The sequence below is a fragment of the Scleropages formosus genome, chromosome 7 (genome assembly GCF_900964775.1).
Source record: "Scleropages formosus chromosome 7, fSclFor1.1, whole genome shotgun sequence".
Lineage (NCBI taxonomy): Eukaryota > Metazoa > Chordata > Actinopteri > Osteoglossiformes > Osteoglossidae > Scleropages > Scleropages formosus.
In genome coordinates this window covers 10137017-10160762 of record NC_041812.1, presented here as the reverse complement: position 1 = coordinate 10160762, position 23746 = coordinate 10137017, and the positions used below count along the sequence as shown (strand labels likewise).

Below are 23746 nucleotides of genomic sequence, written 5' to 3'. Positions count from 1 at the left end.
CCTTGCTGTGGGGAGAAGCAGAGAGTAAAGCCCAGACAGGATGGCGAACAGAGGTCCGCATGTTTCCGGCGCCTGCCGAGGATGCTGGGAAAAGACGAGACGAAGTGAAGTGGTTTGAAAGACACTTGTCACACCAGCCCAACGCAACGGAACCCACCAGTGTGCCACGGAGAGTGGGCCGCCTCTCGTACTCGGGTGCTCACGGGTTTATTTTCTTTCCCCTTCCATCGTGTCAGGAGTTTTTTCCTTCTCCTCTCCTCAGTTGCCAGTTGGCGTCATGTACCAGCAGTCCGGCGTCTCTGGTGCTCAAGCATTTAATCAAAATAAATTTAATTGAACTGAACTTTCTTGAGACCCTTAAATGACAACGGGATTAAACCTTCTCTCATTTGTCTGTTTCTTAATCAAAACACTGCAAATTACTGAAATAATTGGTTTATTATGCACCAGATTATCCAGATTATCTGTCTGAACTGGTCTAACTTGTCAGCCAGGCCACCAAAGGGCCTCCGGAACAAACTGTCCCACAACGGGGATATCTGGACAAAATGGGAGCAGTAAATGAATGTCAGACCTTGACGCCCCCCCCCCAATCAAAGGTTTTGACCCAGTGAGCGACCCTTGAGGACCCATGAAGCCAGACAGTCATGCTCATGGACAATGGTGTTTGAAGATTCCTGTGTGTGTGAAGCCCCCCAGGGTCCCCTACCCCCCTCATTTCAGCTGGACCCTTTAGCTGGCTGGGAGCTGAAGGACGACAATCAAATCCCTTGTTGACACTTCCAATCTCCCTTCACCACTTCTCTTTGTCCTGATGTAGTGAAGACCCACTAACTGGGTCCAAACCCACTCACTTTACCTCTCTTATGCAGTTTCATCAACATACACTCCCATCCCACTTCCTCTTTTGCCCTCTGACTTTCTTCAGCTGAGATTCCCTGATCCAGATGGATAAGTGTGGTCATGTGCCATATAAAAACCAGAAAGAAAGTGACCAAGCCGGAGCAGAACATTACACTGTTTACCCCGGTAAACCAGGTCAATGTCCGCTTGGGAAGTGCAGCTACAGGAGGCCACCCAAAATAACCACATAGATAAATTGCATTTGTTTTTGTGGTGGTTGCCATGGCAACTAAAGGTCAAAAATGGTACATAGGAGCTCCTCCCACAGCTGGGCAGGTCATCTCAACAGCTCTTTTCAAACATCCCATTTCCCCATCTGAAACATCCCGGACCCCAAAAAAGGTACCGTTGACCTACTATGGTACCTCACTGTCCAAGTTTTACGTTTATTCATTTTGCAGATGCTTTTCTCTAAAGTGAGAGAAACAATGATTATTCACTAGTATTTATCTGACATGTTTAACCAAGGTGACTAGCAGTGTTAAATACATTAAACGACACATAATTCACATTTATGCAATAGAGGAACATAACACACAAGCACAAAGGGCAATTCAAAGTCACCAATTCTCCTCGAATGAATGCTTTTGGATTGTGGGAGGAAACCAGAGCAAATGGAGGAAACCCACAAAAACTCTGGGAGAACACATCAACTCCACCCAGACTGATCCTGATTTGAACCCACAGCCCTGGACCTGTGAGGCACAAGAACTACTCACTGTTCCCAACACTGCCTCACATTTTGTCCGTGATGTCGAACCAAATGGTTTCCTAGCTACAAACCCAGAAGTGAGCTACGTGACTATAAATTAAACCTACCTGTCCAGCGCTCTCTCTCTCTCTCTCTCTCTCTCTCTCTCACACACACACACACACACACACACACACACACACACACTTGCAGCGAAGGTTCGGTCTGACGGCTATCGATCACACAGCTCCACTGGGACCTGAGGGGAAGAGGACACAAGCTTTGTGGTCTTTGACTACAACCAGAGTGATGGATCAAGCAGAACGCTGAGGGCTCGAGAATGAGCGCTTATATATATATATATATATATATATATATATATATATATATATATGTGTATGTATGTATGTATGTATGTGTGTGTGTGTGTGTGTGTGTGTGAGAAACCGTAACCTCGTTTGTTTTTGCAGTATCAAAAAAAAGGAATAAGACACAGGAACAGCCGTAAACAGGACAACTGAAGCTTTCTTTAATCTCAAGTTCGATATGTACAGGAAATGCAGCCATATACAGTTATACAGTTAAAGATACATCCTGTAGAGGTCGTTATAGCGACCGCACCATGTTTACATCAACACCGTGGTACATAGGTACAAAGCAATAGCAAACAGGGTAAAAATCTGACACTGCTTCCGTCTTACAAAACGCTACAATGGGTCAGGAACGCAGGCCTGTGAACGTGGAGCAGGGGATTGTGGGTAACAGGCACTTGGTTGCCTTGTGGTCTGGTCTGTGTGTCAGGTAACATTGCTGCGGTCAGCAACTGTCAGAAGCCAGCAAACATCTCGGATGATGACGTCATGGTGTTGCTATGGCAGCAGAGCAAAGTGGGCAGTCCCTTGATCTGAGTGTGTGTGTGTGTGTGTGTTTGTAGAGTGCTCTGGACCTCGAAATCTCCACCTAGAGAAATCCAGAGACCCGGCTTTTATTCACGGCACCGATGTGTTGTGTTCAGAAACAGAACAGTAGTCCTGAAGATACCGAAACTGGTGCCCTTCAAATGCGCTTGTGGTCATGAAGTGGTTCCTGTACCACCGGTTGCAAGCTGTGACCCCGACCGTAACTGGCTGTTTGACACGTCCATGAGACATGCCACACATGCTGAGACATGGCATAGCAAAGTGCCGCTCTGCATGACTGGACGGACCTGGTCGCGGACGGTTGCGAGCACCAGAAGCGGAGGCTTACCTGTATCTCGGCATGAGACATCAACTCGCCAAAAAACCCACCTTCTCGCAGGCTTCCCACACAACCGTGAACAGAGCTGGAAATCAATCTCTTTCCAAAAATGCAGAAATCAAAGTAAAAGGGTGATTATGGAAAAACTGAACACACGTACAATGACCGTACCTGAGTGACGCAGAGTGGCCATAGTGCGTGCTTGTGTATTTGCGCGCCCGTGTGTGTGTGTGCGTGCGTGTGTGTATTTGCGGTGGGCGGGTCTTCGGGAGCCAGTGCTCTAGACTCGAACATCGAAGGCACGGGGTGCTGGAGGACGTGTCAGCAGAAGAGTCTGAGGGGGAACAACGTGACCGTGTCGACCGTGAGAGTGTATAAATCGCATCTGTGCGATATAACAATTTCAGAAACTCAATGCTGGCCACCAGGAGCCACCAGGCGCCCCTCACGAATAGAAAAGGTGGCCCTTCTCGAGCGCCTGCAGCCTGCCGATCCTGGTGAGCTGCGAGGGCGAGGGCGGCACATCCTGCCGGAACAGCCCCTTGGAGGCGGGCGGGGCGGGAGGCTGAGCAGGGGGTGTCGCCGCAGCCTTGGCTTCCTGTTCCCTGCGGCGCTGCTCCTGCCTCAGCAGCTCTTGCGCCTCCAGCAGCACACGGGCGTTGAAGCCGCCGCCCCCAGCCCCGCCCCCGGCAGCTCCCAGGTAGCCGTTGCGAGGACCCTGGTAGCTGGCGTAGCGGGGGTCCGCCTTGGCCATAGAGAAGCCCGGGCCCCCCGGGTATCCCGCATCCCACGAGTCCTGCGACGCCGTGCTCAGGTTCTTGCGGGGTTGCCTGTGTTGAAAGGGCAGAGACATCCCACTTTAACACACGTGCGGGTGGCATGGGATTACGGCAATGCAACAAACACCTGGCGCTGAGCAGGTGAGCTGAAAACGCACACCTTCCTGACAACACTTGGGCTACGGCATCGATCTTGGCACCGAGAATTCGTGCACTGCTCACTTTTTTAAAGTTTCATTAAACATCCCCAGACACATAGATTCTGTGCACTTCCAGAAATATAAACAATTCTGTGCTTTTAACTGCATTTTCTTCCCTTAGCAATTTTCGAATATTCCCCCCGTACCAGAGTAAACATGGTGTGCGTTTAGCCTCCGAAACAATAGATGGCAGTAAAGAGCACCCAAAGAGAATGATTTAACACTTCCACAGTGTTTAAGGATCCCGTCTGGCATTCCTCAAAGGTGGATGATCAATAGGATGATGAATTCTGCACGTGGTTCTCATGAGAACCAGCAACAAACAGTCAGCGTTTGAACAGGTGGTTTTATGTACTTTTATTTCATCTTAAATAAATATAAATAAGTAAAAACTGATTTATCAAACACTTTTCTCCAAAGCAAATTCCAATGAACTCTATGTAGTGTTATCAGCCCACACCCCTTATTCACTGCGGTGACTTACACTGCTAGATACACTACTTACAGTGGGTCACTCATCCATACATCAGTGGAACACACACTCTGTCTCTGTCACTCATACACTATGGGTGAACTTGAACAGCATGTCTTTGGACTGTGGGACGAAACCAGAGCACCCGGAGGAAGCCCAAGCAGACACGGGGAGAACATGCAAACTCCGCACAGACTGAGTGGGAATCGAACCCACGTCCTCTCGGACCACCCAAGCACTGGGAGACAGCTATTTCAAAAAACAAGTATTTCTTGCGTATTGCAGCTATATCTGAAATTTGTACAGAAGTTAGTGAATAAATCGAGGGACATCTATTACTGACCTTTTAGTGACTGACTTTGGAGATATGAACAAAACAGGTTATGAACATGCATTCAGTTCCAATTATATTCATAAATCAAGGAGCCTGCGTATCATTCATTCTAGTTTTATACTGGAGAAGAAATCACCCAGTCAAAAATACTGATTTATGGAGAGAAAAACGGAGACCATGTCACCCTGTCTACCTGGGGTGTTACTGCCATGCTGTGTACTCCCCGTGTGTGTGTGTGTGTGTGTGTGTGTGTGTGTGTGTGAGTGAGAGAGAGAGTCCACAAATCCAAGTGTTTGGACATGTTATCCGCTCCATGTTGTTTCTGAAAACCATGTGACCGTGATCCCAGGAGCTGCACGCCCCCCATGAAATCAGTAAATCGCTAAGTGGCAACGTGTTTCTCACATCTATACCAAAAGGAAGGAGATGTGGTTTCTGTGGGAACTGCTCCTCTTGCAGAAACACCACAGATCCAGGTCTCCCGTCCTGTGATCGTGGACTCAGTGAATGAAGGGAGTTACAGATGACCGTAGGGTTGAGCGGTTGGCTAATGAGCGTGAATTCCAGTGGGTCGTTGTAGGGTCAGAGGTCACGGTTTAAACCCCAGCCCCATGTACTCATTGATCAAGCATTTTTCTCCACATCAATGCACAACTCAGAGTAAACAAAGTACTTCAGTGACAGATAAAGAGCTACAGACACGGGATTATCAGCACACAGCTTGTCTGTCTAATACCACCATGTTGCTGGTTCACATCCCTCAAGCAGCCGCCTATAGATGTGACACCCAAATAGCAAATACATAGATAATTGTAACAGATAGTGTTGGACTGATTTATGTAGCTGTCAGGAGATCAGGAGAAATGTGGTTCTGAAAGAACGTAGGGGGATTCAGCAGCTCCGAGGGACAGAAGGAGATCAATCCACCACATGGGGGACAAAACTAAGAACCTAAGGACTTGATTTTGGGGCATGAAGCAGCTACAGGATAGCGTTTGAGGCTTTTGCTGGGGTGTAGGGAGTGATCTGGTTATCAGAAATGAAAACTGACAAGAAACACACACACTCACTCACCGTGGCAGTGAGCTGTACTTCCTCTGTGTCTGCTGGAAAGCCTCCCTTTCGTCCTGCCGTTGCCGCTGTAGTTGGATCTCCACAGAGACCGAGTGGCGTCCCGTCGGTGTGTACGGCCCGGCGCCCCCCTGCAAAGAGAGGAGAAGAGGCAGGACATCCTATTACCCCTCGAACCCGAAGTTCGGCAGCGACACGGACGTTTCGTGAGGTCTAACGAAGTAGCCCTCCAGGCTTTGTGCATGTGCGTGTGAAGGTGTGTAAATTCGAGGTTCTTAATGCCACATCTGACATCGAGCACATCGAGTGGGCCGCCGCTCAGACAGCAGGACACACACGACACACACAGACACGTTCCAGAGGAAGACGGAACAGGACAACCGGGCATCACTCAGGAGGGCTCTTCTGTCAGTTGTTAAGCACTGTGTGTCACAAAGCCTTGTTGCTATGGAAATCTGATCAGATCACCCAAAATGTGCAGAGTTTGAACCAGCAGCCTTTTGCATAGGAGTCTGGGATGGAAGAAAGTAGAGAGGGTTTTTTGGGGTTTTTTTTTTCCCCCCCCTTCCAGGCGCACGTTGTGTGTCCTTCAAACATAAGACCACAAACAAAGGACGTATGAAAACGGCAAACAGCCATGAAAACTCAGATGACAAAAAAGACAGGTGTGTCCTTAAAGCTCTAAATGGACAGACAGTGATAATGCAGTATTTTGGGGTAATGAGGGCAGTTAAAGACTAACCCAAAACGCCCCCGGGAATAAACATACACAACAGAATAAGGCGGGAAACCGTGACCGATCACCACTGATCGTAAACACGAGACCTGCCCGGAGTGTAAACGGCACCGGGGGGGTTCAGTAGATCACTGCAGAGAGGGCATCCGGAGCAGCAGTCTGGAGATGGACACCACCACACCACACCCCACCCCACCGATCAAGGACGGTTCCACGTGCTGGCGCGGTCGTCTCGCGTGACTGTGGGTTCAGAACTCGGAGATCATCTTTCCGAATGACTTTGACCTTTAACCTCTGCCTTCCTGTGCCGCTTGACCAGCTCGTTACACTAATCGATAAACTGAATTAATCACTTTGACTGCTTTTAAATCGCTATTATATGAACTAAGTTCATGTAATGTGTAAATGTTCACGCGCTACAACTTTGAGATCATACCTGTTAAACAAGGGATAAACTTTCACGCAGCTACTCCTCTAAGGTAATGTAAACGTTAATACATTTGCGTGGCGTTGCATCAGAAAATCCAGCGGCGCCAAGGATCACGGGAACGGGCATACTAATGTGTACGGACACAGGCGGGGGGGCTTCACCAGTTTCTGCCACTGCTGAACCTGATAAAGCGGACCACAACCCACAGGGGGCGGAGCCACACTCACCCACTGCTGGTCATGGGCGTATCCCTGCTGCTGCTCCTCGTCCCCCTCATCGTCCTGCCTGGCCTGCTGGAACTCCTGCCTGAGCCGCCGTATCCGGTCGTGGTTGCTGGGCGCCAGGCGGTTGCTGCGCAGGGAGGGGAGACGGTCAGGTTTCCGAAGCTCAAATGCGGTTATGACATCACGCATGAAAGACGGTCTTCAGACCGAGCGGGGCGACCTTTAACCCCACTCGACCGGGACGTGCCGACGGCCCCCCGCTGTCTGGTGTCAGACACCTCCTTCTGTCCTTCTCACTAATGGCTCCGAGTGGCCCGTCAATAGCCGTCAATCAATACGGTCTTCAGCAAGCCGCTCTCCCCGCCGCGGTCCTGTGGGCGGCGGTACTACGATCGTTCTCTTATGGAGGAGGAGACAAACATACCTGACCGCAGAGAAGGTTCACATTCAGTGCAGCTCTTCGTCGGCAGGAGCTAAACCAACCACCCAGGCAACTTAACTCAGGCACACGACTTTGACACGTCACACTGGCCCACGCAACACGCACGCCTTCCGGAAGCAGTCCGGTTCGAGAGCGCAGCAGGTGCGATGGGAGCAGCGCTGAGCATTCCTTAACCGCCACGCCACCTGGGGTCTATAACCCAGTTTTATTATTAACAGCAACAAGTAGGGTAGCATGTGATGTTAGGGCTGCTGCCTTCCATTGGAAGGAGCCAGGTTCGAATGCCTCCGCCTGCTCTAGTACCCTTGATCAAGGTACTTACCCTGAATTGATAGTTAAAAAAAAAAAAATAAAAATAAATAAAAATCACCCTGCCGTATAAAATGGGTCAACTGGTCTAATAACTTAAAACATTGTAAAAAGCATCAGATAAAGAGGTCAAGTGTCAGCCACAATGCAGGAAGATCTACCGCAGTAAAAGCCTTATGTTATTTGACTGTTGCTCGTCCTGATACCTTCACGTTAGACAAGGGTTCAGAGGGCCAGACCTGTTTTCCTTGTTGTTGGGGAGTTGAGAGCAATGGATGCGGGGGGGGGGGATTCATAAAATTGCCCACAATCCCCTCCGATTCCTCATTTCCCATCTGCTGAGGAGTGAGCTGGGATGCGCCAGTCTCAATCAGCATGTTTACCGGGGTAAGATGGACCCCGAGGAGCGCTGTTCTGCAGACGTGTCTCCCAAAACGAGACAAGTGCCTCTCGGCGAGACGCTCCAGACACGAGAGAACAAGGAAAACGAGACGAGAAGTCTTCCTGGAAGGAGCGATCATGAGTTTGGCTTGCGCTCGGAGGCTCCGCCCTCCCCCTCCCCAGTCTGCAGATGTCTGAGGTTTTCCTTCGGCAGTTTTGAGGTTCGTCAAGCATCTCGGCCACTTTCTCTCGGGTTCCCACAAGGATCCCACAGGACGTTTTCTGCAGCTCTCGGAGGTCTGGTTTGTCGACACCTGCAACGGTCAGAGCGCCCCGCTGGGTGGCCGTTATTCAGGCCTCCGGTCTCGGTTGATGGCAATCCGCCGAGTGCTTCAGCCGACGTGACCGCGGCAGTAAATGCGGCACCGGAGACAGATGTCAAAGATCTCATTGGTGTCACCGAAGTTCCCCAACATTTGAGATACGACACTGCATCAGACACTCCCTTCCAAACATGACCACATGCAAAACAACACGTCTTTGGGTTGCCAAAAGAAGTGAAAAGGTGACAAGTTGATCCCCTGATCTACACCCAATTTCACACAGGTCGATTTGACCGCTGCCTAGAAGCCCACGAGAGGCAAGGGTCCTCAGACAGGTTCGGCACAAAAAGAACCTGTAAAAGGTCAGTCGCCAACCAACCATGACCGCCATCCATCTCGGCAACATAGAGATGGAGACCTGCTCATCTGCCAATCATCTATTCAACGGCTCAACCCACAGCTACCAGGAAACCATGACCATCCTCAACAAGAGAGACGCTCCACAGCAAAATCGAATTATGAGCAATCAGTGAGCAATGTCCTAGTCTGCGCTTCTCAAATGGTCGACGACGTGGAGCCGCTGGGGGGGGGGATTGGTTCATATTTCATGGGCTTCTTCACAGCAGCAGCGTTCCGTCTTCTTCCATTTATACGCTATCAAAGATCGAGGAATATTCCCAGAAAGAGGAGCGAGCTCAGAGGAGCACTGATGAATATTCCCAATCGGGTAATTTCATTGGTTCCCCCCACAGGAGGCCACACCCACAACTTTCAAGGTAACGCCCCAGAAAGGACAGACGCTTCTAACAGGAGACTGAACGCAGTCCATCCCACAAACTGAATGAACCCCAAACTGACACATCTGCAAAAAGAGATGATTTAAAAAATAAACTGATATCAAAATAATAATTTATGAAAATATCACATTTATTTAAAAAACAGCACTGGACCTTGTGGAGCTCCGGGAAATTATCCTGTCATTCAGACCCCTGTAAAAGGTTGAATCTTACAGCAAGGTGCTCGAGTGGCTAGACCATGGACCATGGAGCTCACCTTGCAATCAGAAGGTCCCAGGTTCGAATCCCACCTCTTGCTACAGTACAAGGTACTAACCCTGATCGGATACAGTAAGAATCACCCTGCTGTATAAAAGGGTCAGCAGGTCAACATTGTATGTCGCTTTGGAGAAGAGTCAGATGTCTTAATAAAAGTAAGGGAAAGTAACGGCAAACGCACTCAGTCTGCTCACACGATCACTGTTCCAAGAAGCACGAAAAGTCGGGATGCTTGTCGTCTCAGGTAACGTGCAGCCCGAGCGCGCGTCGAGCCCGAGCGGTACCCTGCCGTTACCCTCCCTGCGTGATGTATTGCACCAGCCGGTGGGGACTAGAGCTCCCCCCGGTCACGTGCGTCAGGTACTGTACGGGAAGCCTCCCCCGGTACGAAAGCTGCGCTTGCGCCGAGATTGCATCACCCCGCCTGGGCAGGCCACGGCCGACAGTCGCAGATGAGGTCGCCTCCCCCCGCTGCAGACAAGGCATGATCCCACTCTGTCGCGTGGTCTCAAGCGGTCACGACAAACGCACACTGAGGCGTGTGGGCAGCGCACGGTGTGAAACGTGGGGGTAGAACTGCGCTGACGGAGGCGGGGTGACAACGCGTAGGCCTGTTAGCGCGGTGAATTTGGTGTAAAGGACTCCAAACCGAGGCCCTGACACACACACACACACACACACACACACACACACACACACACACACAGCCCCTCCCTGCCACGACACCAAGAGCTCCGTCAGCTTTGAAGCCCAAATTACAGAACAAGCGGTAATAAATGAGGCGATGCGGTGAGAAGTGCGAGTCCAGCTGCCGCGCCTCATCAGCGACCGCTCTTTGAACACACTCCGTCACACACATCGTGTCTCGTATCAAAATGGGCGCATCCTTAAGTCCCACGCTACAATGGGAACTAGATCAAGTCCTTTGAGACGAACAGATTTGTTTCATCTTTTTTCCATCGGTTTTGGCCCAATAATTCGGGCGGTGGTATGCGAACGGGGCAAGGAAGTGCAGAGGGGCGGAGCTTCCCAGCGGGCGGGGCAGTCCAGGGATCATGGAAATATTGCATTTGCTTACTTGTGTATCTTAATATTATTTTTTGAAGAAAAGGTAGGAGGATATTAGGATTTGTCTATCCTGTGTCTTATGCAACTACTCGAACGATGAACCTCGGTGCAGCAAGCAGTGGGGAACAAACTAGGTTTGCTTGAGACTTTCAAGTCTGCAGCCATGTCTCTTTCTCTTAATGTAATGCATAAATTGTACTTTTGCTGAGATGTACGTCGCTTTGGACAAGTGTCTGCTAAATGAATAAATGTAAATGCTTCACGACAATGATTTATGTGCCGTTACATTTTTCTGAAATATAACTGGGAGGAGCCTGCAGCTGTAAATTAAAATAATTTTTAGAACTTAAAAGCAAAAATCCATGATTGCAAATCAATGACGACTGATCACCAGATAATCGGGTAATACTGATAGAATCAGCTCAGTGCACGTGACCGTCGTTCACACGTACAGTGTTCACACACTCCGCTAAGTGTCCGTCGCACACTTTCTTATCTCCTCTTGCTCCCGTCCATCACCTCGGCTACTGCGTTCACAGATAACGGCCCGATTCAAAGGAAACGAACGCAAACATCTCCCTCCCGGACTCTCCGCACACCTCGGCACAGAGGACAGCTCATCCCCACTGTGGACCGGACCGATGGGGGGGGGGTCTGCTCATCGAGTCGATATGTGGAGCCACTCTGTCGTACCACATTGATTGGCTCCTTACCGTCTGCATTTAACAAGCTATTTTCTGTGCCGTGCATTTACAGTTACATGCTTGCAAATAGCTTTATTTCAATATTTCAAGCTATTTCCCTAAATCCCATTTCACTTTGCCCAGGTATCTCACCAGTGGGGAGGAAAATGACCGATGACCGGACAGGATTTCTGCGAAGCATACGACGGCTCCTTCCCGTCCCAAAAACACATTCGTGTTATGCAGACGGAGCCGTACGCTGAAAAAAAAAAAATCACTAAGTATTTAAATGAAGGGACATTTAAACAATTTTAGAGTGATTTGTAGCAATTATGGTTTCATTTCGAAATTAACCAAACACTCAAACGGCCGACGATCACGATGCAACGGTGGAAGGTTTCACAGCATTTACAACACTTCTGTGCCAAATGTGCATTTGTAAGAAATATTTAATACTATTATTAAAAGTTTTATGCAAGTAAATTACATTAAATACTATAACGAAGTGATTTCATAACACTGTTCCACCGCTTTTTTATAAATTCTGGAATATATATTAAAAAAATATATTGTGATACACTTGACTGCTCAGTCATTCCAGTATCCGGTCGGGTCACCTGAGGTCTGGTCATGTGCCGCCGAACTGAGTCACCTCTAACATACAGGCAAATTAAACCGAAGAAGTGTGACGTGTGGGTCTGTAGCAGAACGAGTCGTCTCGTACCCCCCCGCCATACGCTACATTCGGCTCAGCTCGATACGCAGTAAACATAGTCAGGAGTTCCATAGCAGAAGCATGGTGTAAAAACAGAAGACTATAAACAAGAGGGAGGGCACAAATCTCAAATTAACAGAACCTCCCAAGACAGGAAGTTAATTAATCCCGACCCATCTGTCTCCGGCACGGGCATCGCCGCGAAGAGGCCGCGAGCCGCGACGGCAGAGTCTGTCATCCCGCCCCATCGATGAAGGGGCGCGACGGCGGCCAAGGAACGGGGGGGTGGCTCACCTTCCCGGTCGGGCATCGTTCGGCCCCGACGTGACGCGACTGCGGAGCACAATCTCCTCGGCGTTCAATCGCACGAGTCCCCGGCCCACGACCACATCACGGACGCGGTCTACAGATAATTATTTCCTTAAAGGACACGACAACAAGTAGCAAAATATGCTTCTGCCGCCATATTACCGTGAGCACTGATTTACTCATTTATACAGCTGGGTAATTTATGCTGTATCAGTTCAGGGTAAGTACCTTGATCAAGGGTACTGCAGTAGGAGCGGGACTCGAACCTGGGAGCATTTGACAGCAAAGCTACAGCTCCAACCGCTGCACCACCTGCTGAACGGAAGGGCTAAGCTAAGACTTCCCCAAAGGAAGAGAATCAAAACGGGGAACCGAAACAATGAAACGGTGAAGTAGCAGAAATAAAATCAATCACCAACAGAGGAACCGAAGGGGCTGCAGGCCTTCTACGGTCAACAGTGCGGTTCAAGAACCCGGCGCAGGACCGATTCCACTGTTACCGCAGCGTTACGTTGCTGTGCACGGGTCAGATGTCAGCATGAACTCTGTTGGAGGCTCACGAACTGCAGGAAGGGCATCGGGATAAGGAAGCAATTCGCTGGGGAAGAGACACGCAAAAGGGCCCAGTGCAGGTTATCAGAGCTACACCGGAAGCCCGCGGAGAGAATCCCGGCGACCGAGACGACGGCGACAGCGGCTTTTATTACGACACGAACGAAGCGGATTTCGACCAGAGAAAATAGCGCAGAGATAATCTCGTCTCCGGGACGTTCTTTTGAAGAGGCCGACTCGACGGACGTTCCTGACTTTCCATCCTGAGGTCACGGACGTTAGCGCAGCGCGCCTCCGGTTCCTCAACAGCCAACAAGCCATCATGGAGCGAGGTCTTAGCGTCGCGTCCAGCTGTCAGACCGACGATCCATCGCTTCGTGCTGCACTTACAGGTTGAGCATGAGGTCACCGACCTGGGGGCAGACAGTTTAGCGCATCCGTCATCTCTCGTCAGCCGTCGGTCAGAGTGGGAATGACAGACGAAAGCCTGTGCAAACACATGTACGACACCGCGGTACATCACGGTACGCTGCAGAAGATCACGCCCGGTGCCTTTCATCACCCTCAACAACGGTGTGCAGGAGATTAGGGTCAGCTCACTCGAGCCAGACGTCAAACAGACCCTCAGGCTCGGGACCCCTTGGTGAACATCAGCACGGGAGAAGGACGTCGACTAACGTTTTGCTTCGTTTGGGGAGTCATGGGTGCGGGGACGTTTCAGGAGCTTTTCACTTAAAGCCAAGAAAGTTCAAGATGTTTCCACGTGAATATGACAGGGAAATTCCTCCAGGGAAGCAGCAAACCCCAGTAAAAATGTGCTTCCTGCAATGAAGACGAGGTGTCCACACGCCCCGAGCGCAGAACCATCCGGGGAACACGTTTACTCTCAGTCATTGGCAGCAAAGCACCGGAGACGAGCCGAGATGTTTCGTATCCAGAACATCCGGAGCTTCCGGTGAAAAATTTATGAAAACAAAAGGTTGCGTACTTGTACAGTAATGTTAGAAAAGTACATCATCTAAACAGGGGAATTCACGCAACAGGAACAAACTACATGCTTAATATTGCCGTCATAATTTGCATTTGTTCAATCATTAATCAGACTTTTCCCCAAAATGATATACAATTCAGAGTTTAAAAGACTAAGAGCTTCAGACACAGGATTACTGATGCAGAGCTTGCCTGTCTGGTACCACCATGTTGCTGGTTCACATCCCTTAAGTGACATTCAAATAGCAAATACATAGATAATCATAGCAGATGGTGTTGGACTCATTTATGTAGCTGTCAGGAGATTAGGAGGGAGATGGGACTGAGCTGTCTTGAATTCTGGGAGGGAATCAGCAGCTCTGAGGGACACGGGAGCTCGTTCCACTACATCACGGACGAAACAGACTACGTACGTACTTGTGATTCCAGAGCCCTTGTGAGTGGGACCACCAAGTATGCAGAGATGGAAAAGCTCAGTGGTCCTGAGGTGCCAAACCATCGTTTCTTTACATCGCTGCTCACTGTTAATCCCTCACGGCCTCTCGCGTGACTCAAGGAAGCGGAGGTAGAGACGAAAAAAATTGAGCCTCTGGCTTTTACAAGTCCTGCGAGTTGCTGGTGTCACAGAGGTCGTTGGGTAGAATTTACCCAAAATCCAACAGTGAGTCAACACTTCGCACGGTGCTACCGATGGGGGTTAATGGGCGGGAACAACGTCTGCGTGCAGCTCTCAAATCAGCAACCTTCAGCCTCCAGTTACAGCAGTGGCAATAGAGCGCAGCCCTTAACCCAGAGGTTTACGAGCAGATCGTACAACGTGAACACAAAACCCTTCCGTTTCATACAACACGAAACCCAAAACCCTACCGAGAGTCACTACGTCTCAGTAACAGAGCGGCAAACGTGAACCGGCAATGCGCCGGGACACGCACAGAGCTCTGTGTGAGGAATCGGATCTCTGACGGCTCGAACCCCTGTTCACTCTTACGAAAGAGGGGAAGAAGGCTGAGAGCGTCACGGTCCGACGGGCTTTAACCTCAACAATAACTTCATTAGGAGTCTCAGCAGGTTCTGAGCTTGACCCATGAAAAAAATGTTAACTGCAAACACTAAGTGGGCAGCAGGTGGCACCGAGGTCAGAGCCACTGCCTTGCTCTCGGAAGGACACGGGTTCAAATCCCTCCTCCTGCTGTAGTAACACTCATCGGGGTACTGACCCTGATCTGATCCATTAAAAATCGTGCTGCTGTATAAATGGGTAAATCAGTGTAAGTAGTTTAACACTGGAAGGCCCTTTGGAGGAAAGTGACAGCTAAACAAACAAATGTAATTAAAATGATAATCCCACTAAAATCGCCCATAACTAAAGGAGTTCTCTTCCTGCCTTGCGGCCCTTTGCATCTCTCTCCGAGCTTCTTTCCGACAGCATAACGCCGATCGGGTGACACGGGGGCCGGGGACGGTCACAGCCTGCCGACGCGATCCCTGGATTCGCGCCCGCGGCCGTTAGCGCAGACACACAGAAAGCAGCGGAAAATCGCGAGCGTCTGCACCGGAAACCCACGGGCAGGCGGAAACAACCGGAACAAAAACGGCCTAGGAATAAGACAGGAAAGCAGATTTAGCAGATACGCGAAACAAAGAGATTTTAACATTCACATGCAGACTTGCATTTCAACCAGAGCTTCGTAACAGTTTCTAGGCCACACCCCCTTTAAGAATGGGATGAAGAGTGGTCACCTTCACATGCAATCGTGCCATGGATAATAATAGCAGAGATTTATTTTTATTTTAACTTTTATTTAGGCAGTGTTTCAAAGTTCCACAGTTTCAAAGCCCATCTACAGATCCCTCCCCCTAAAGTGATTGTATAGACGATGAGACCAGCACCTTAATTCCAAACAGGCGCGTGATTAAGGGGCGGCACGGGGATTAACTATCAGTAAAAGAACACGCTGCTTTAATATTCATATTCACAGAGACGGCATGTTCACATTGCGGCTCGCGGGCACGTTCACCTTCTCAGCACTCCTCCTCATTCCGTCCCTAGGTGGGAAAGGCCAAATGTGACGCACACCCCGCCTCCTCCGGGATGCATCCACGACGACCAAAATTAAGTACGCAGTGGGTAGCGATGCCGACCCATAATTCCATTGCTGTGGGGCGAAGCTCAGAAGCGGAGGGATGGCGATGTGTCGTCGCGCTGGTCTCCCCTCTGAACGTCTCCAGCCCTGGAGCTGCTTCATCAGCAGAAACAGGTATCATGTCCACACGGACCCAACGGCCCCCGCCACGGTTGCCCAGCAACGATACAGAGGATAACTATACCCCCCATACCTCGAGGGGCCGGCTGTGGGGTTGGGGGGTTACCATGGTCAGGACAGGAGGCCACATCTGCCACGTGTTGCTCTTGGATCCAATTAGAGCCTCTCCACGGTTCTGGGGAAACGGGATTCCCGCTTTCGAACACGCGAACGTGCCGAGCGGTCGGACCGCAACGAGGAAGGTCTGCTCACCCTGGGCTGGGGCGACCGGAGAGCACGACCTCCACAAAAACATCTCACAGCCGAGCGCCATGGCTGCCCCACCGCTTACTTCATACATTTAGTAAACTCCAACACCCACTGACTCCATCTCTCTCTCTAGAATTCCAGAATCAAAAACAACTGTCCTTTTACCACAAAGAGTCCCTGCTCTGGAAATTTTGCAAATTTCCTTTTTACTTTCTATTTCCATTAAAGAGCAGCAGGTAGCAAAGTGGTTACAACTGCCTCACTGCACTAGAAGGATGTCAGTTTGAACCCCACTTCAAGTTACTTACCCTGATTTGATATTTATACAGCTGGGTAACTTACTATAAGTAAACCACTGTTGTTAGATTAACACTTTGGAGGAAATTGTCATAAAAATTATGGGAAAATAATAATAAGTACTCGTAAGACTGGAAGGGGAGGATGTGGCGGCACGGCTGGTTTGACCGATACCTCGCCGTTTGGCGGGTATGGGGTTCGAGCCCTGCTCTGGGTGCGCGGCAGTTCCGCGTTTCTCCCTGCTTGTGCCTCCCCGAACATACAGAAAACGGCACTGGCAACCCCCTTCCGTTCCTCCCTTGCCACGAAAACCACGCGGATGGTCGCTATGGGTCAGGTTTGATTCGACGGCGTCAACAAGACCGGAAGGAAAAGCACGGGCCAAGGAACGGAACCAGAGTCTCGGTCCATTACTGCTCCCCCAACATGTCTCCCGTGTCAGCAGGAGGAACAGCAACCCATCCTTCTCTCATTTGTGGTCCAACGGCAAAAACTGTTGCAATGAGTCAAGTTGCGAAACTGTTCCGAGCTTCTGGGGGGTTTGGAGAAGGAGCCATTATTTCGCCCCACTACGGGGCCATTAGGAGGGACAGTGATGGATGTGCCGGGAGAGAGCCGCATCACCCTTGATAACGTTCGCCTGGTGCGGAGAGAATCGACGCCCTTGGAAAGGGTACAAGGAGCTTGCGACTGTGTTCGCATCCCAGAGCCTGTGCAGTTGTGCTTAGGGCGAGTAAGAATGAACAACTCAGCAAGTATGTCGAACACACCGAGAACAATGTAGCCAGTAGGAGGGTGATCTTAACGGCTCCAGCCTAAGGAAGGTCCTCAACTGTTCAATAGCTGTACTCCACCCTCTGCTGAGGGGGCAACAACAGGTTGCTTGCAGTGAAATAACACGCTAATGCTGTTAACACAGTATTGTGTGCATTGTGTGAGCGAGAGCCTTAACCACATTTCTTTTACATTTACACAGTTGACTGATGCTTTTCTCCAAAGTGACACACAACTCAGAGTAACCAAAGTTCATGAAGAACAGATAAAGAGCTTTAGGCAGACACAGAATTATGGACACGCAGCTTGTCTCTCTGATACCACCACCATGTTTCTGGTTCATATCCCTCAAGCAGCTGCCTATAGAAGTGACATTCAAACAGTAAATACATAGATAACCACAGTAGATGGTGTTGGGATTCATTTATGGAGCTGTCAGGAGATCAGGAGAGAAGTGGCTCCGAAAGAGATGGGTTCAAGACCCTTCTTGAACGCTGGCAGAGATTCAGCAGCTCCGAGGGACAGAAGGAGCTCATTCTACCATACAGTGGCAAAAAATAAGACGCAATCAACTGTCAACTGTAGTCCATAGACCAGCGGACACTCCATGGAAAAAGTCCTTAATGGATTTTGACTGGTCTCATCTCATCTCAGGGGATCAGCACCTGACCCTGCTGGCAGAACAGGAACCTTTTTTGAAAATCTTGTCCTCAGGGTGCTCTAAGACAGGCTGAGGCGATGAGTACTGAGCCTGGGGGTTCAGTGAAGCATTAATCACCACAGATACGGTGAGACACACCTCACCTCAGTAAACAAACAAAGCAGCTGACTGAATAATTATAGTAATTAAGTCATTAAAGGCATTATCTGGAGAATCTCGGGACACTGAGGGGGGCGGTGTACGGTCCATCTGATGTGTAGGTGCATGCGCTCTCACACACACACACACACACACACACACACACACACACACACTTTGGAGCTACGTTTTCACACCAGATGACTCCTTAATCTCAACCCACAGATGCTACCTTACTAGGGTATTACCTACGTCTTATATTCCTCCACCACATTCTTCTTCCTACTGTTATTAACTGTTCTTTGACTCTTTCACCGGGAGTTGTGGACTTTGCACATTTATACAGTATGAAAATATTTGTCAGTTCATGGTAAATACTTTGATAAACAGTACTAGAGCAGGGGTGGGATTCGAACCCGGCACCTGCTGATCCATACCGAAAGAACAAATTAGGGTGTATGTAGTTTAAAGGTGTAACCTGTCCTCTACAGAGGTCCGTTCTGCCAGTGGTCCCCACTGCACATTTGGGACGGAGGGGTAACACTACAAACCACATCGTGGACATGATGGTAAAACCAGGGGACCCATCATCTGGAAGCACACAGAAGGGCTCCGGGACACACGTGTGTCTCGTTAAGCGAGGATATTATATATAATCATGTATTGTGTACATGAGCACATTTACCCTTCCGTGACACCCTCTGCTTGCGGTTCCCCGGAAGGCATCCCCCTCCCCACCCCTCCCCAGAACACAGTAACCTCAAAATGGACATTTGATGTCCTTTAAATAATTCACCACCACAGAAATTCATCTGCGTTACTTCACAGAGGGGCAATAATGCAAAATCCAGTCAAAGGAACAAGTTAATACCACAAACATGTCCTGCAGAAAAGCCATTAGGTCCGAACGCATTCTCCATCCACTCTGAACTTAATGAATCTGACTAAGCTAACATGAAGAATTAAATTTGTGTAAATAACGATAACGGAGTTCCACATTGACTCTGAAAGGCAGCAATTACCCCATTTCCATATTCCCCACTCAGCAAAGTCCAGCGCAGGCATGAGCACTGATTTCTCACACGCAAGTGTCTCTCAAAGGGGAAACAACCTCATATTATTTATTACTGTCAATTATAGTCTATTTCTATAATTCTGTAAGTCAGAGAAATTCACCTGCTTACACTGATTTACCCATTAATAGAGGAGGGTAATTTTACCCTAATCAGTTCAGGGTAAGTACCTTGATCAAGAGTACTACAGCAGAAGGTGGGACTCGAACCCAGGTGCTCCGAGTGCAAGGTGGTTGCTCCAACCACTGCGCCACCTGCTGCTCGGTCTCTTCACCTTCACACCGTGTCCCTCTTGCTCTCCGAGCGAGGACCGCTGCTTTCATTCACCTCCCATGTGGTTCGGCAAACGCCAGACGTATAAAGTTTGTGCTTCATCTGTACGTAATTTTTCTTATGAAAAAGTTATTTCAGAAGTGCAACAAATGAAAAGATCATATCTTCCGGTGCCCTGTTTTCTCAGCTTTTAATATCAAAAACGAGCCCCATGTAATATTTGATGAAAACAGATACATTTGCTGGAGAAAAACATGAGCGATATAAACAGACACATGACTGAAATGGTATAAAGGAAAATACGCTTCTAGCCATATTGCCAAGATGACACCCTAAGTGTGTGGTTTCGATGCTCGTCTCATCACAGACATTTGGTGGAAATGTAGCACATTACCAATGAAATATACACACACACATCCCAGAATCCATCTGTGGTTCTGTACATGATGATCCCGCATAGGATGCCGACCGCCGCGAGCGGCTCCGACGTGCCGGGCAAGCGAATCGACGGCGCGAGCATGAATCTCCGCCCCCCTCGAAGCCGCATGCTCCTCCACCAGCTCCTCTCATTTCCTTACAGTTTGGGTATGAACTGTCAGTGCAGCTCCGCTCATCCTTTATTCATCCCTTGACTGAGTGGGAATACAGAAAAGGCCAAGACTCTGTTAGAAGCACCAACAGCAGCAGCTCATTAAGTACCTGCCAAGGCTCAAGACCCCAATACCTACAGGACGTGATCACTGCCTTTACCCCAGCAAGAGAGCTGTGTTCCTCCATGCCTGGATACTTGGTGGTCCCACTAACAAGAAGCTTTTTTTTTTTTCATTTATATTAAAAAGAAAAAAAAAAGCCTACAGATTCTTGCCTTTGGTCCTGATGTGACAGAATGAGCTCCCTGTGTCCCTCAGAGATGCTGAATCCCCCTGGGATTCAAGGAGGGTCTCAAATCCAACTACTGGAGATCCAACTGCAGCGGCAACGACAGGACGACAAAGAGGCTTTCCAGCAGACACAGAGGAAGTACAGTTCACCGCCTCGGGGTGTGTGTGCGCGCGCGCATTTGCTTGTCAATTTTCATTTCTGAAAATGAAACACTTTCTAACCAGATCGCTCCCAACACCCCAGCAAGAGCGCCATACTCCACCACCCTGTACCTGCTTTATAGCCCAAAATCAAGTCCTTAGATCCTTAGTTTGTCCCCCACGTGGAGGATTAATTTCCTTGTGTCCCTCGGAGGTGCTGAATCCCCCCAGAATTCCTTCAGAACCACTTCTCTCCCATTTTCTTTAGAGCTACATAAATGAGTCCAATACCATCTGCTATGAATATCTATATATTTGCTATTTAAATGTCGCTTCTATAGGCACCTATTTGAGGGATGTGAACCAGCAACATGATGGTACCAGACAGACAAGCTGCGCATCGATAATCTTGCGTCTGAAGGTCTTTGTCTGTTGTTCATGCACCTCCATTTACCCCGAGTTGTGCGTCACTTTGGAGAAAAGTGTCTGAACTATGATCTATGACTAAGCGTAAAGAAGAGGGTGGAGATGGCAGTACGCTCAAGGTTAATCTGCAACATTTCTGTCTGGGAAATCTGGTCCCACAGGAGGGACTCCCACTCGCCTCCGAAAGCAGCTGCGGGGCTCACGAAGACGCCAAAAGCGAAGCGCACAAGTTCACGGAGTCCAGCCCTGGCGCGAGCCGACAGTCCGGCAGAAACGAGGCGCTTCGGCCGGGCTTCGTCACGCCGTCGGGAGGACGGCGGAGCGCACGGAGCCGCTGAAGACGCAGCGCGATACTAGTGCAGCTCGAGGGAGGAGCGGCGTCACGCGAGGAGTCCTTCGCAACACCCCCGGTGAAGCGATCGAGCTCAACCCTGGTCCCACGTGCTTGAGGGTGATGTAAAATTTCCAGAGAAGTCACGGATGCTCCACGAGAAGCGGCCGGCCTTCGCTCGCCACCTCCGTCGCCACCCGCTAACACAACATCGATAAGCAGCTCGCATCTTTGAGAGCTTCAAGACTCCGGAGGCTAATAAGCCTGTTCCCGAGGGAGGCCGGATTCACGCGGACAGGGGCGGAACTCGTGGTAAAGAGCAGAGCTCGCCGCGCTAAGGACGGGGCTAAAACCACATCCTCCGCTCGACGCAAAGCCTGGGGGTACCAGTAAAACACCGCCAGCCGCTCTGGAGATGAGCCCGCCGGCGAAGGTACCGCTGCGACCTTTATTTCACTTCCGACGCCGTGAGAACATTTGAGGACGCGGATGAAAAGGGCTGAGATCAGACAACCCATCTGGCACGAGCGCGAATGCACTGATCTCGCTCTGGCTCGAACTCGGAGCTCGTTGGGAAACGACGCATTCTCCTGTTCGAGTCACATCTGTGAATTGGGAAAGCGGCGTTGCGCAACAGGCTAACAGATTGCTGTGTGTGCGTGTGTGTGCGTGTGAGAGAGAGAGAATAAGCGTGGGCATGTGTGACGCTGTCCAGTCTCACGATTCATACGTTCCCAAGAGACCCAGAGCAGCATGAACAGGCTGTTATATTTATCCCAGTCTTCCTTCGCCGCCCTTCCCCATGTCCACCCCCGCATGACACCCCCCGCTTAGGAAATCGAGCGGGACGGTGCCGTCACCCACAGGATGGAGATGATAACATGTAGGCCTGGGGTGACGACCTCCGGGTTCCAAGAAAAGCACCCGTCAAAGTGAAAGGACAAGGACTCGTCCGAAGGAAGTGCGGCTGTGACCCGGCGACCCACGGCGCTGGAGACCGAGGCCCATGAAGCACCTCTCCACTGCACCTGTTACATTAATTACGTCGGCGTATTATTAATTTAGCTGAAGCCTTTCTACAATCACAGCGATTTACCAGTTTGTACACAAGGGTCATTTTCACTCTATTGATTCAGGGTAAGCAGCTCAATAAAGGGCACTACAGCAGGACATAGGATCAGCACCCGATTCCTCCCATTTACACTTATTTAGCAGACGCTTTTGCCCAAAGCGACGCAAAGTCAAGATTCTAGAGCACAGCCCGTTTTTCACAGACCACCGTACGAACCAGTAACACATCAGATGAACAGCTGCATAAAGGTTCATGGATTCGAAAATGTAACTTTTCAACAATTCAACAGTTGTTCGTTATGTCGATTTTTGCATTCGTTACGATTACAGTTTACCGATTACAAAAACACCACTAGCTCTTCAACAGTGTCACTTTTAGTTTGGTGCTTTACAGCCATTGGAAGATCCTAGAAGGCACCAGAATATTCTAGAAAGTACCAAAACATACTAGAAAGCATCAGATCCTAAAAGATCTGAGAATATTTGATGCTTGGAACCTGGTGCCAAGATGTGCCAAAATTTGCCGATTTCAACAATGTGGAATATTTTTCTAAAAAGTCATATATACACACACTTTCTGAACCTGCTTGTCCCATCCGGGGTCACAGGGACCCAGAGCCTAACCTGGCAACACAGGGCGCAAGGCCGGAGGGGGGGGGGGGACACACCCAGGATGGGACGCCAGTCTGTTGCAAGGCACCCCAAGCGGGACTCGAACCCCAGACCCACCGGAGAGCAGGACCCGGTCCAACCCACTGCGCCCCCAAGTCATATATAGTACAATCAACCAACAAAAGTATACTTAATCTAACAAACCTGAATGGAAAATCATCATAATATTTTGTTACACATTGTGTTATTCAACAAATTTAAGCATTGCGAAACAGACACAGGTACACGTTTATCACGCCCCTACGAGATTAGGTCACAAGCGAGTCCGACAGACGTGAGTTCCGAGACCAATTCAGCGGAAGAGAGCAGCTCTAACCACCGCGCCACCTGCTGGCCCTTCTCCAATGAGCCTCTGCCTGTCTGTCAGTCACTCATCAACACATAATGAAGAGCTTCTTGCAGGCCCATCTTAGCTCCTCCAAGATGAGGGTGTTGCAGAAGGATTACGCTCACATTACCCGAGACGCAAGCGTGGAATTCAGCGGCCTTCAATTCGGGCCCGGTTTGGAGCGCCTCGTCCATTACCGGCGGAGCCGCGAACCCTGGATCGGGGCCAGCTTCCTTTTCGCGGAAAGCAGAGGGCTTCTCT

The 23746-nt window shown here is 49.7% G+C and overlaps 1 protein-coding gene across 8 annotated transcripts in view; it reads right to left on the bottom strand.

The window, feature by feature from the left end:
• Positions 1-2104: 2104 nt before the first annotated feature.
• LOC108937575 (partitioning defective 3 homolog) overlaps positions 2105-23746 on the bottom strand; it is a 101608-nt gene continuing 79966 nt past the window's right edge. For all 8 annotated transcript variants that reach the window (XM_029253372.1, XM_029253373.1, XM_029253375.1 and 5 more), the window contains 3 exons: positions 7083-7206; positions 5693-5820; positions 2105-3663 (listed from right to left, as the gene is read on the bottom strand). In XM_029253372.1, the coding sequence (XP_029109205.1) occupies positions 3279-3663; positions 5693-5820; positions 7083-7206 (637 nt within the window). In that variant the 3' untranslated portion in view covers positions 2105-3278. The remainder of the gene's footprint in view (positions 3664-5692; positions 5821-7082; positions 7207-23746) is intronic.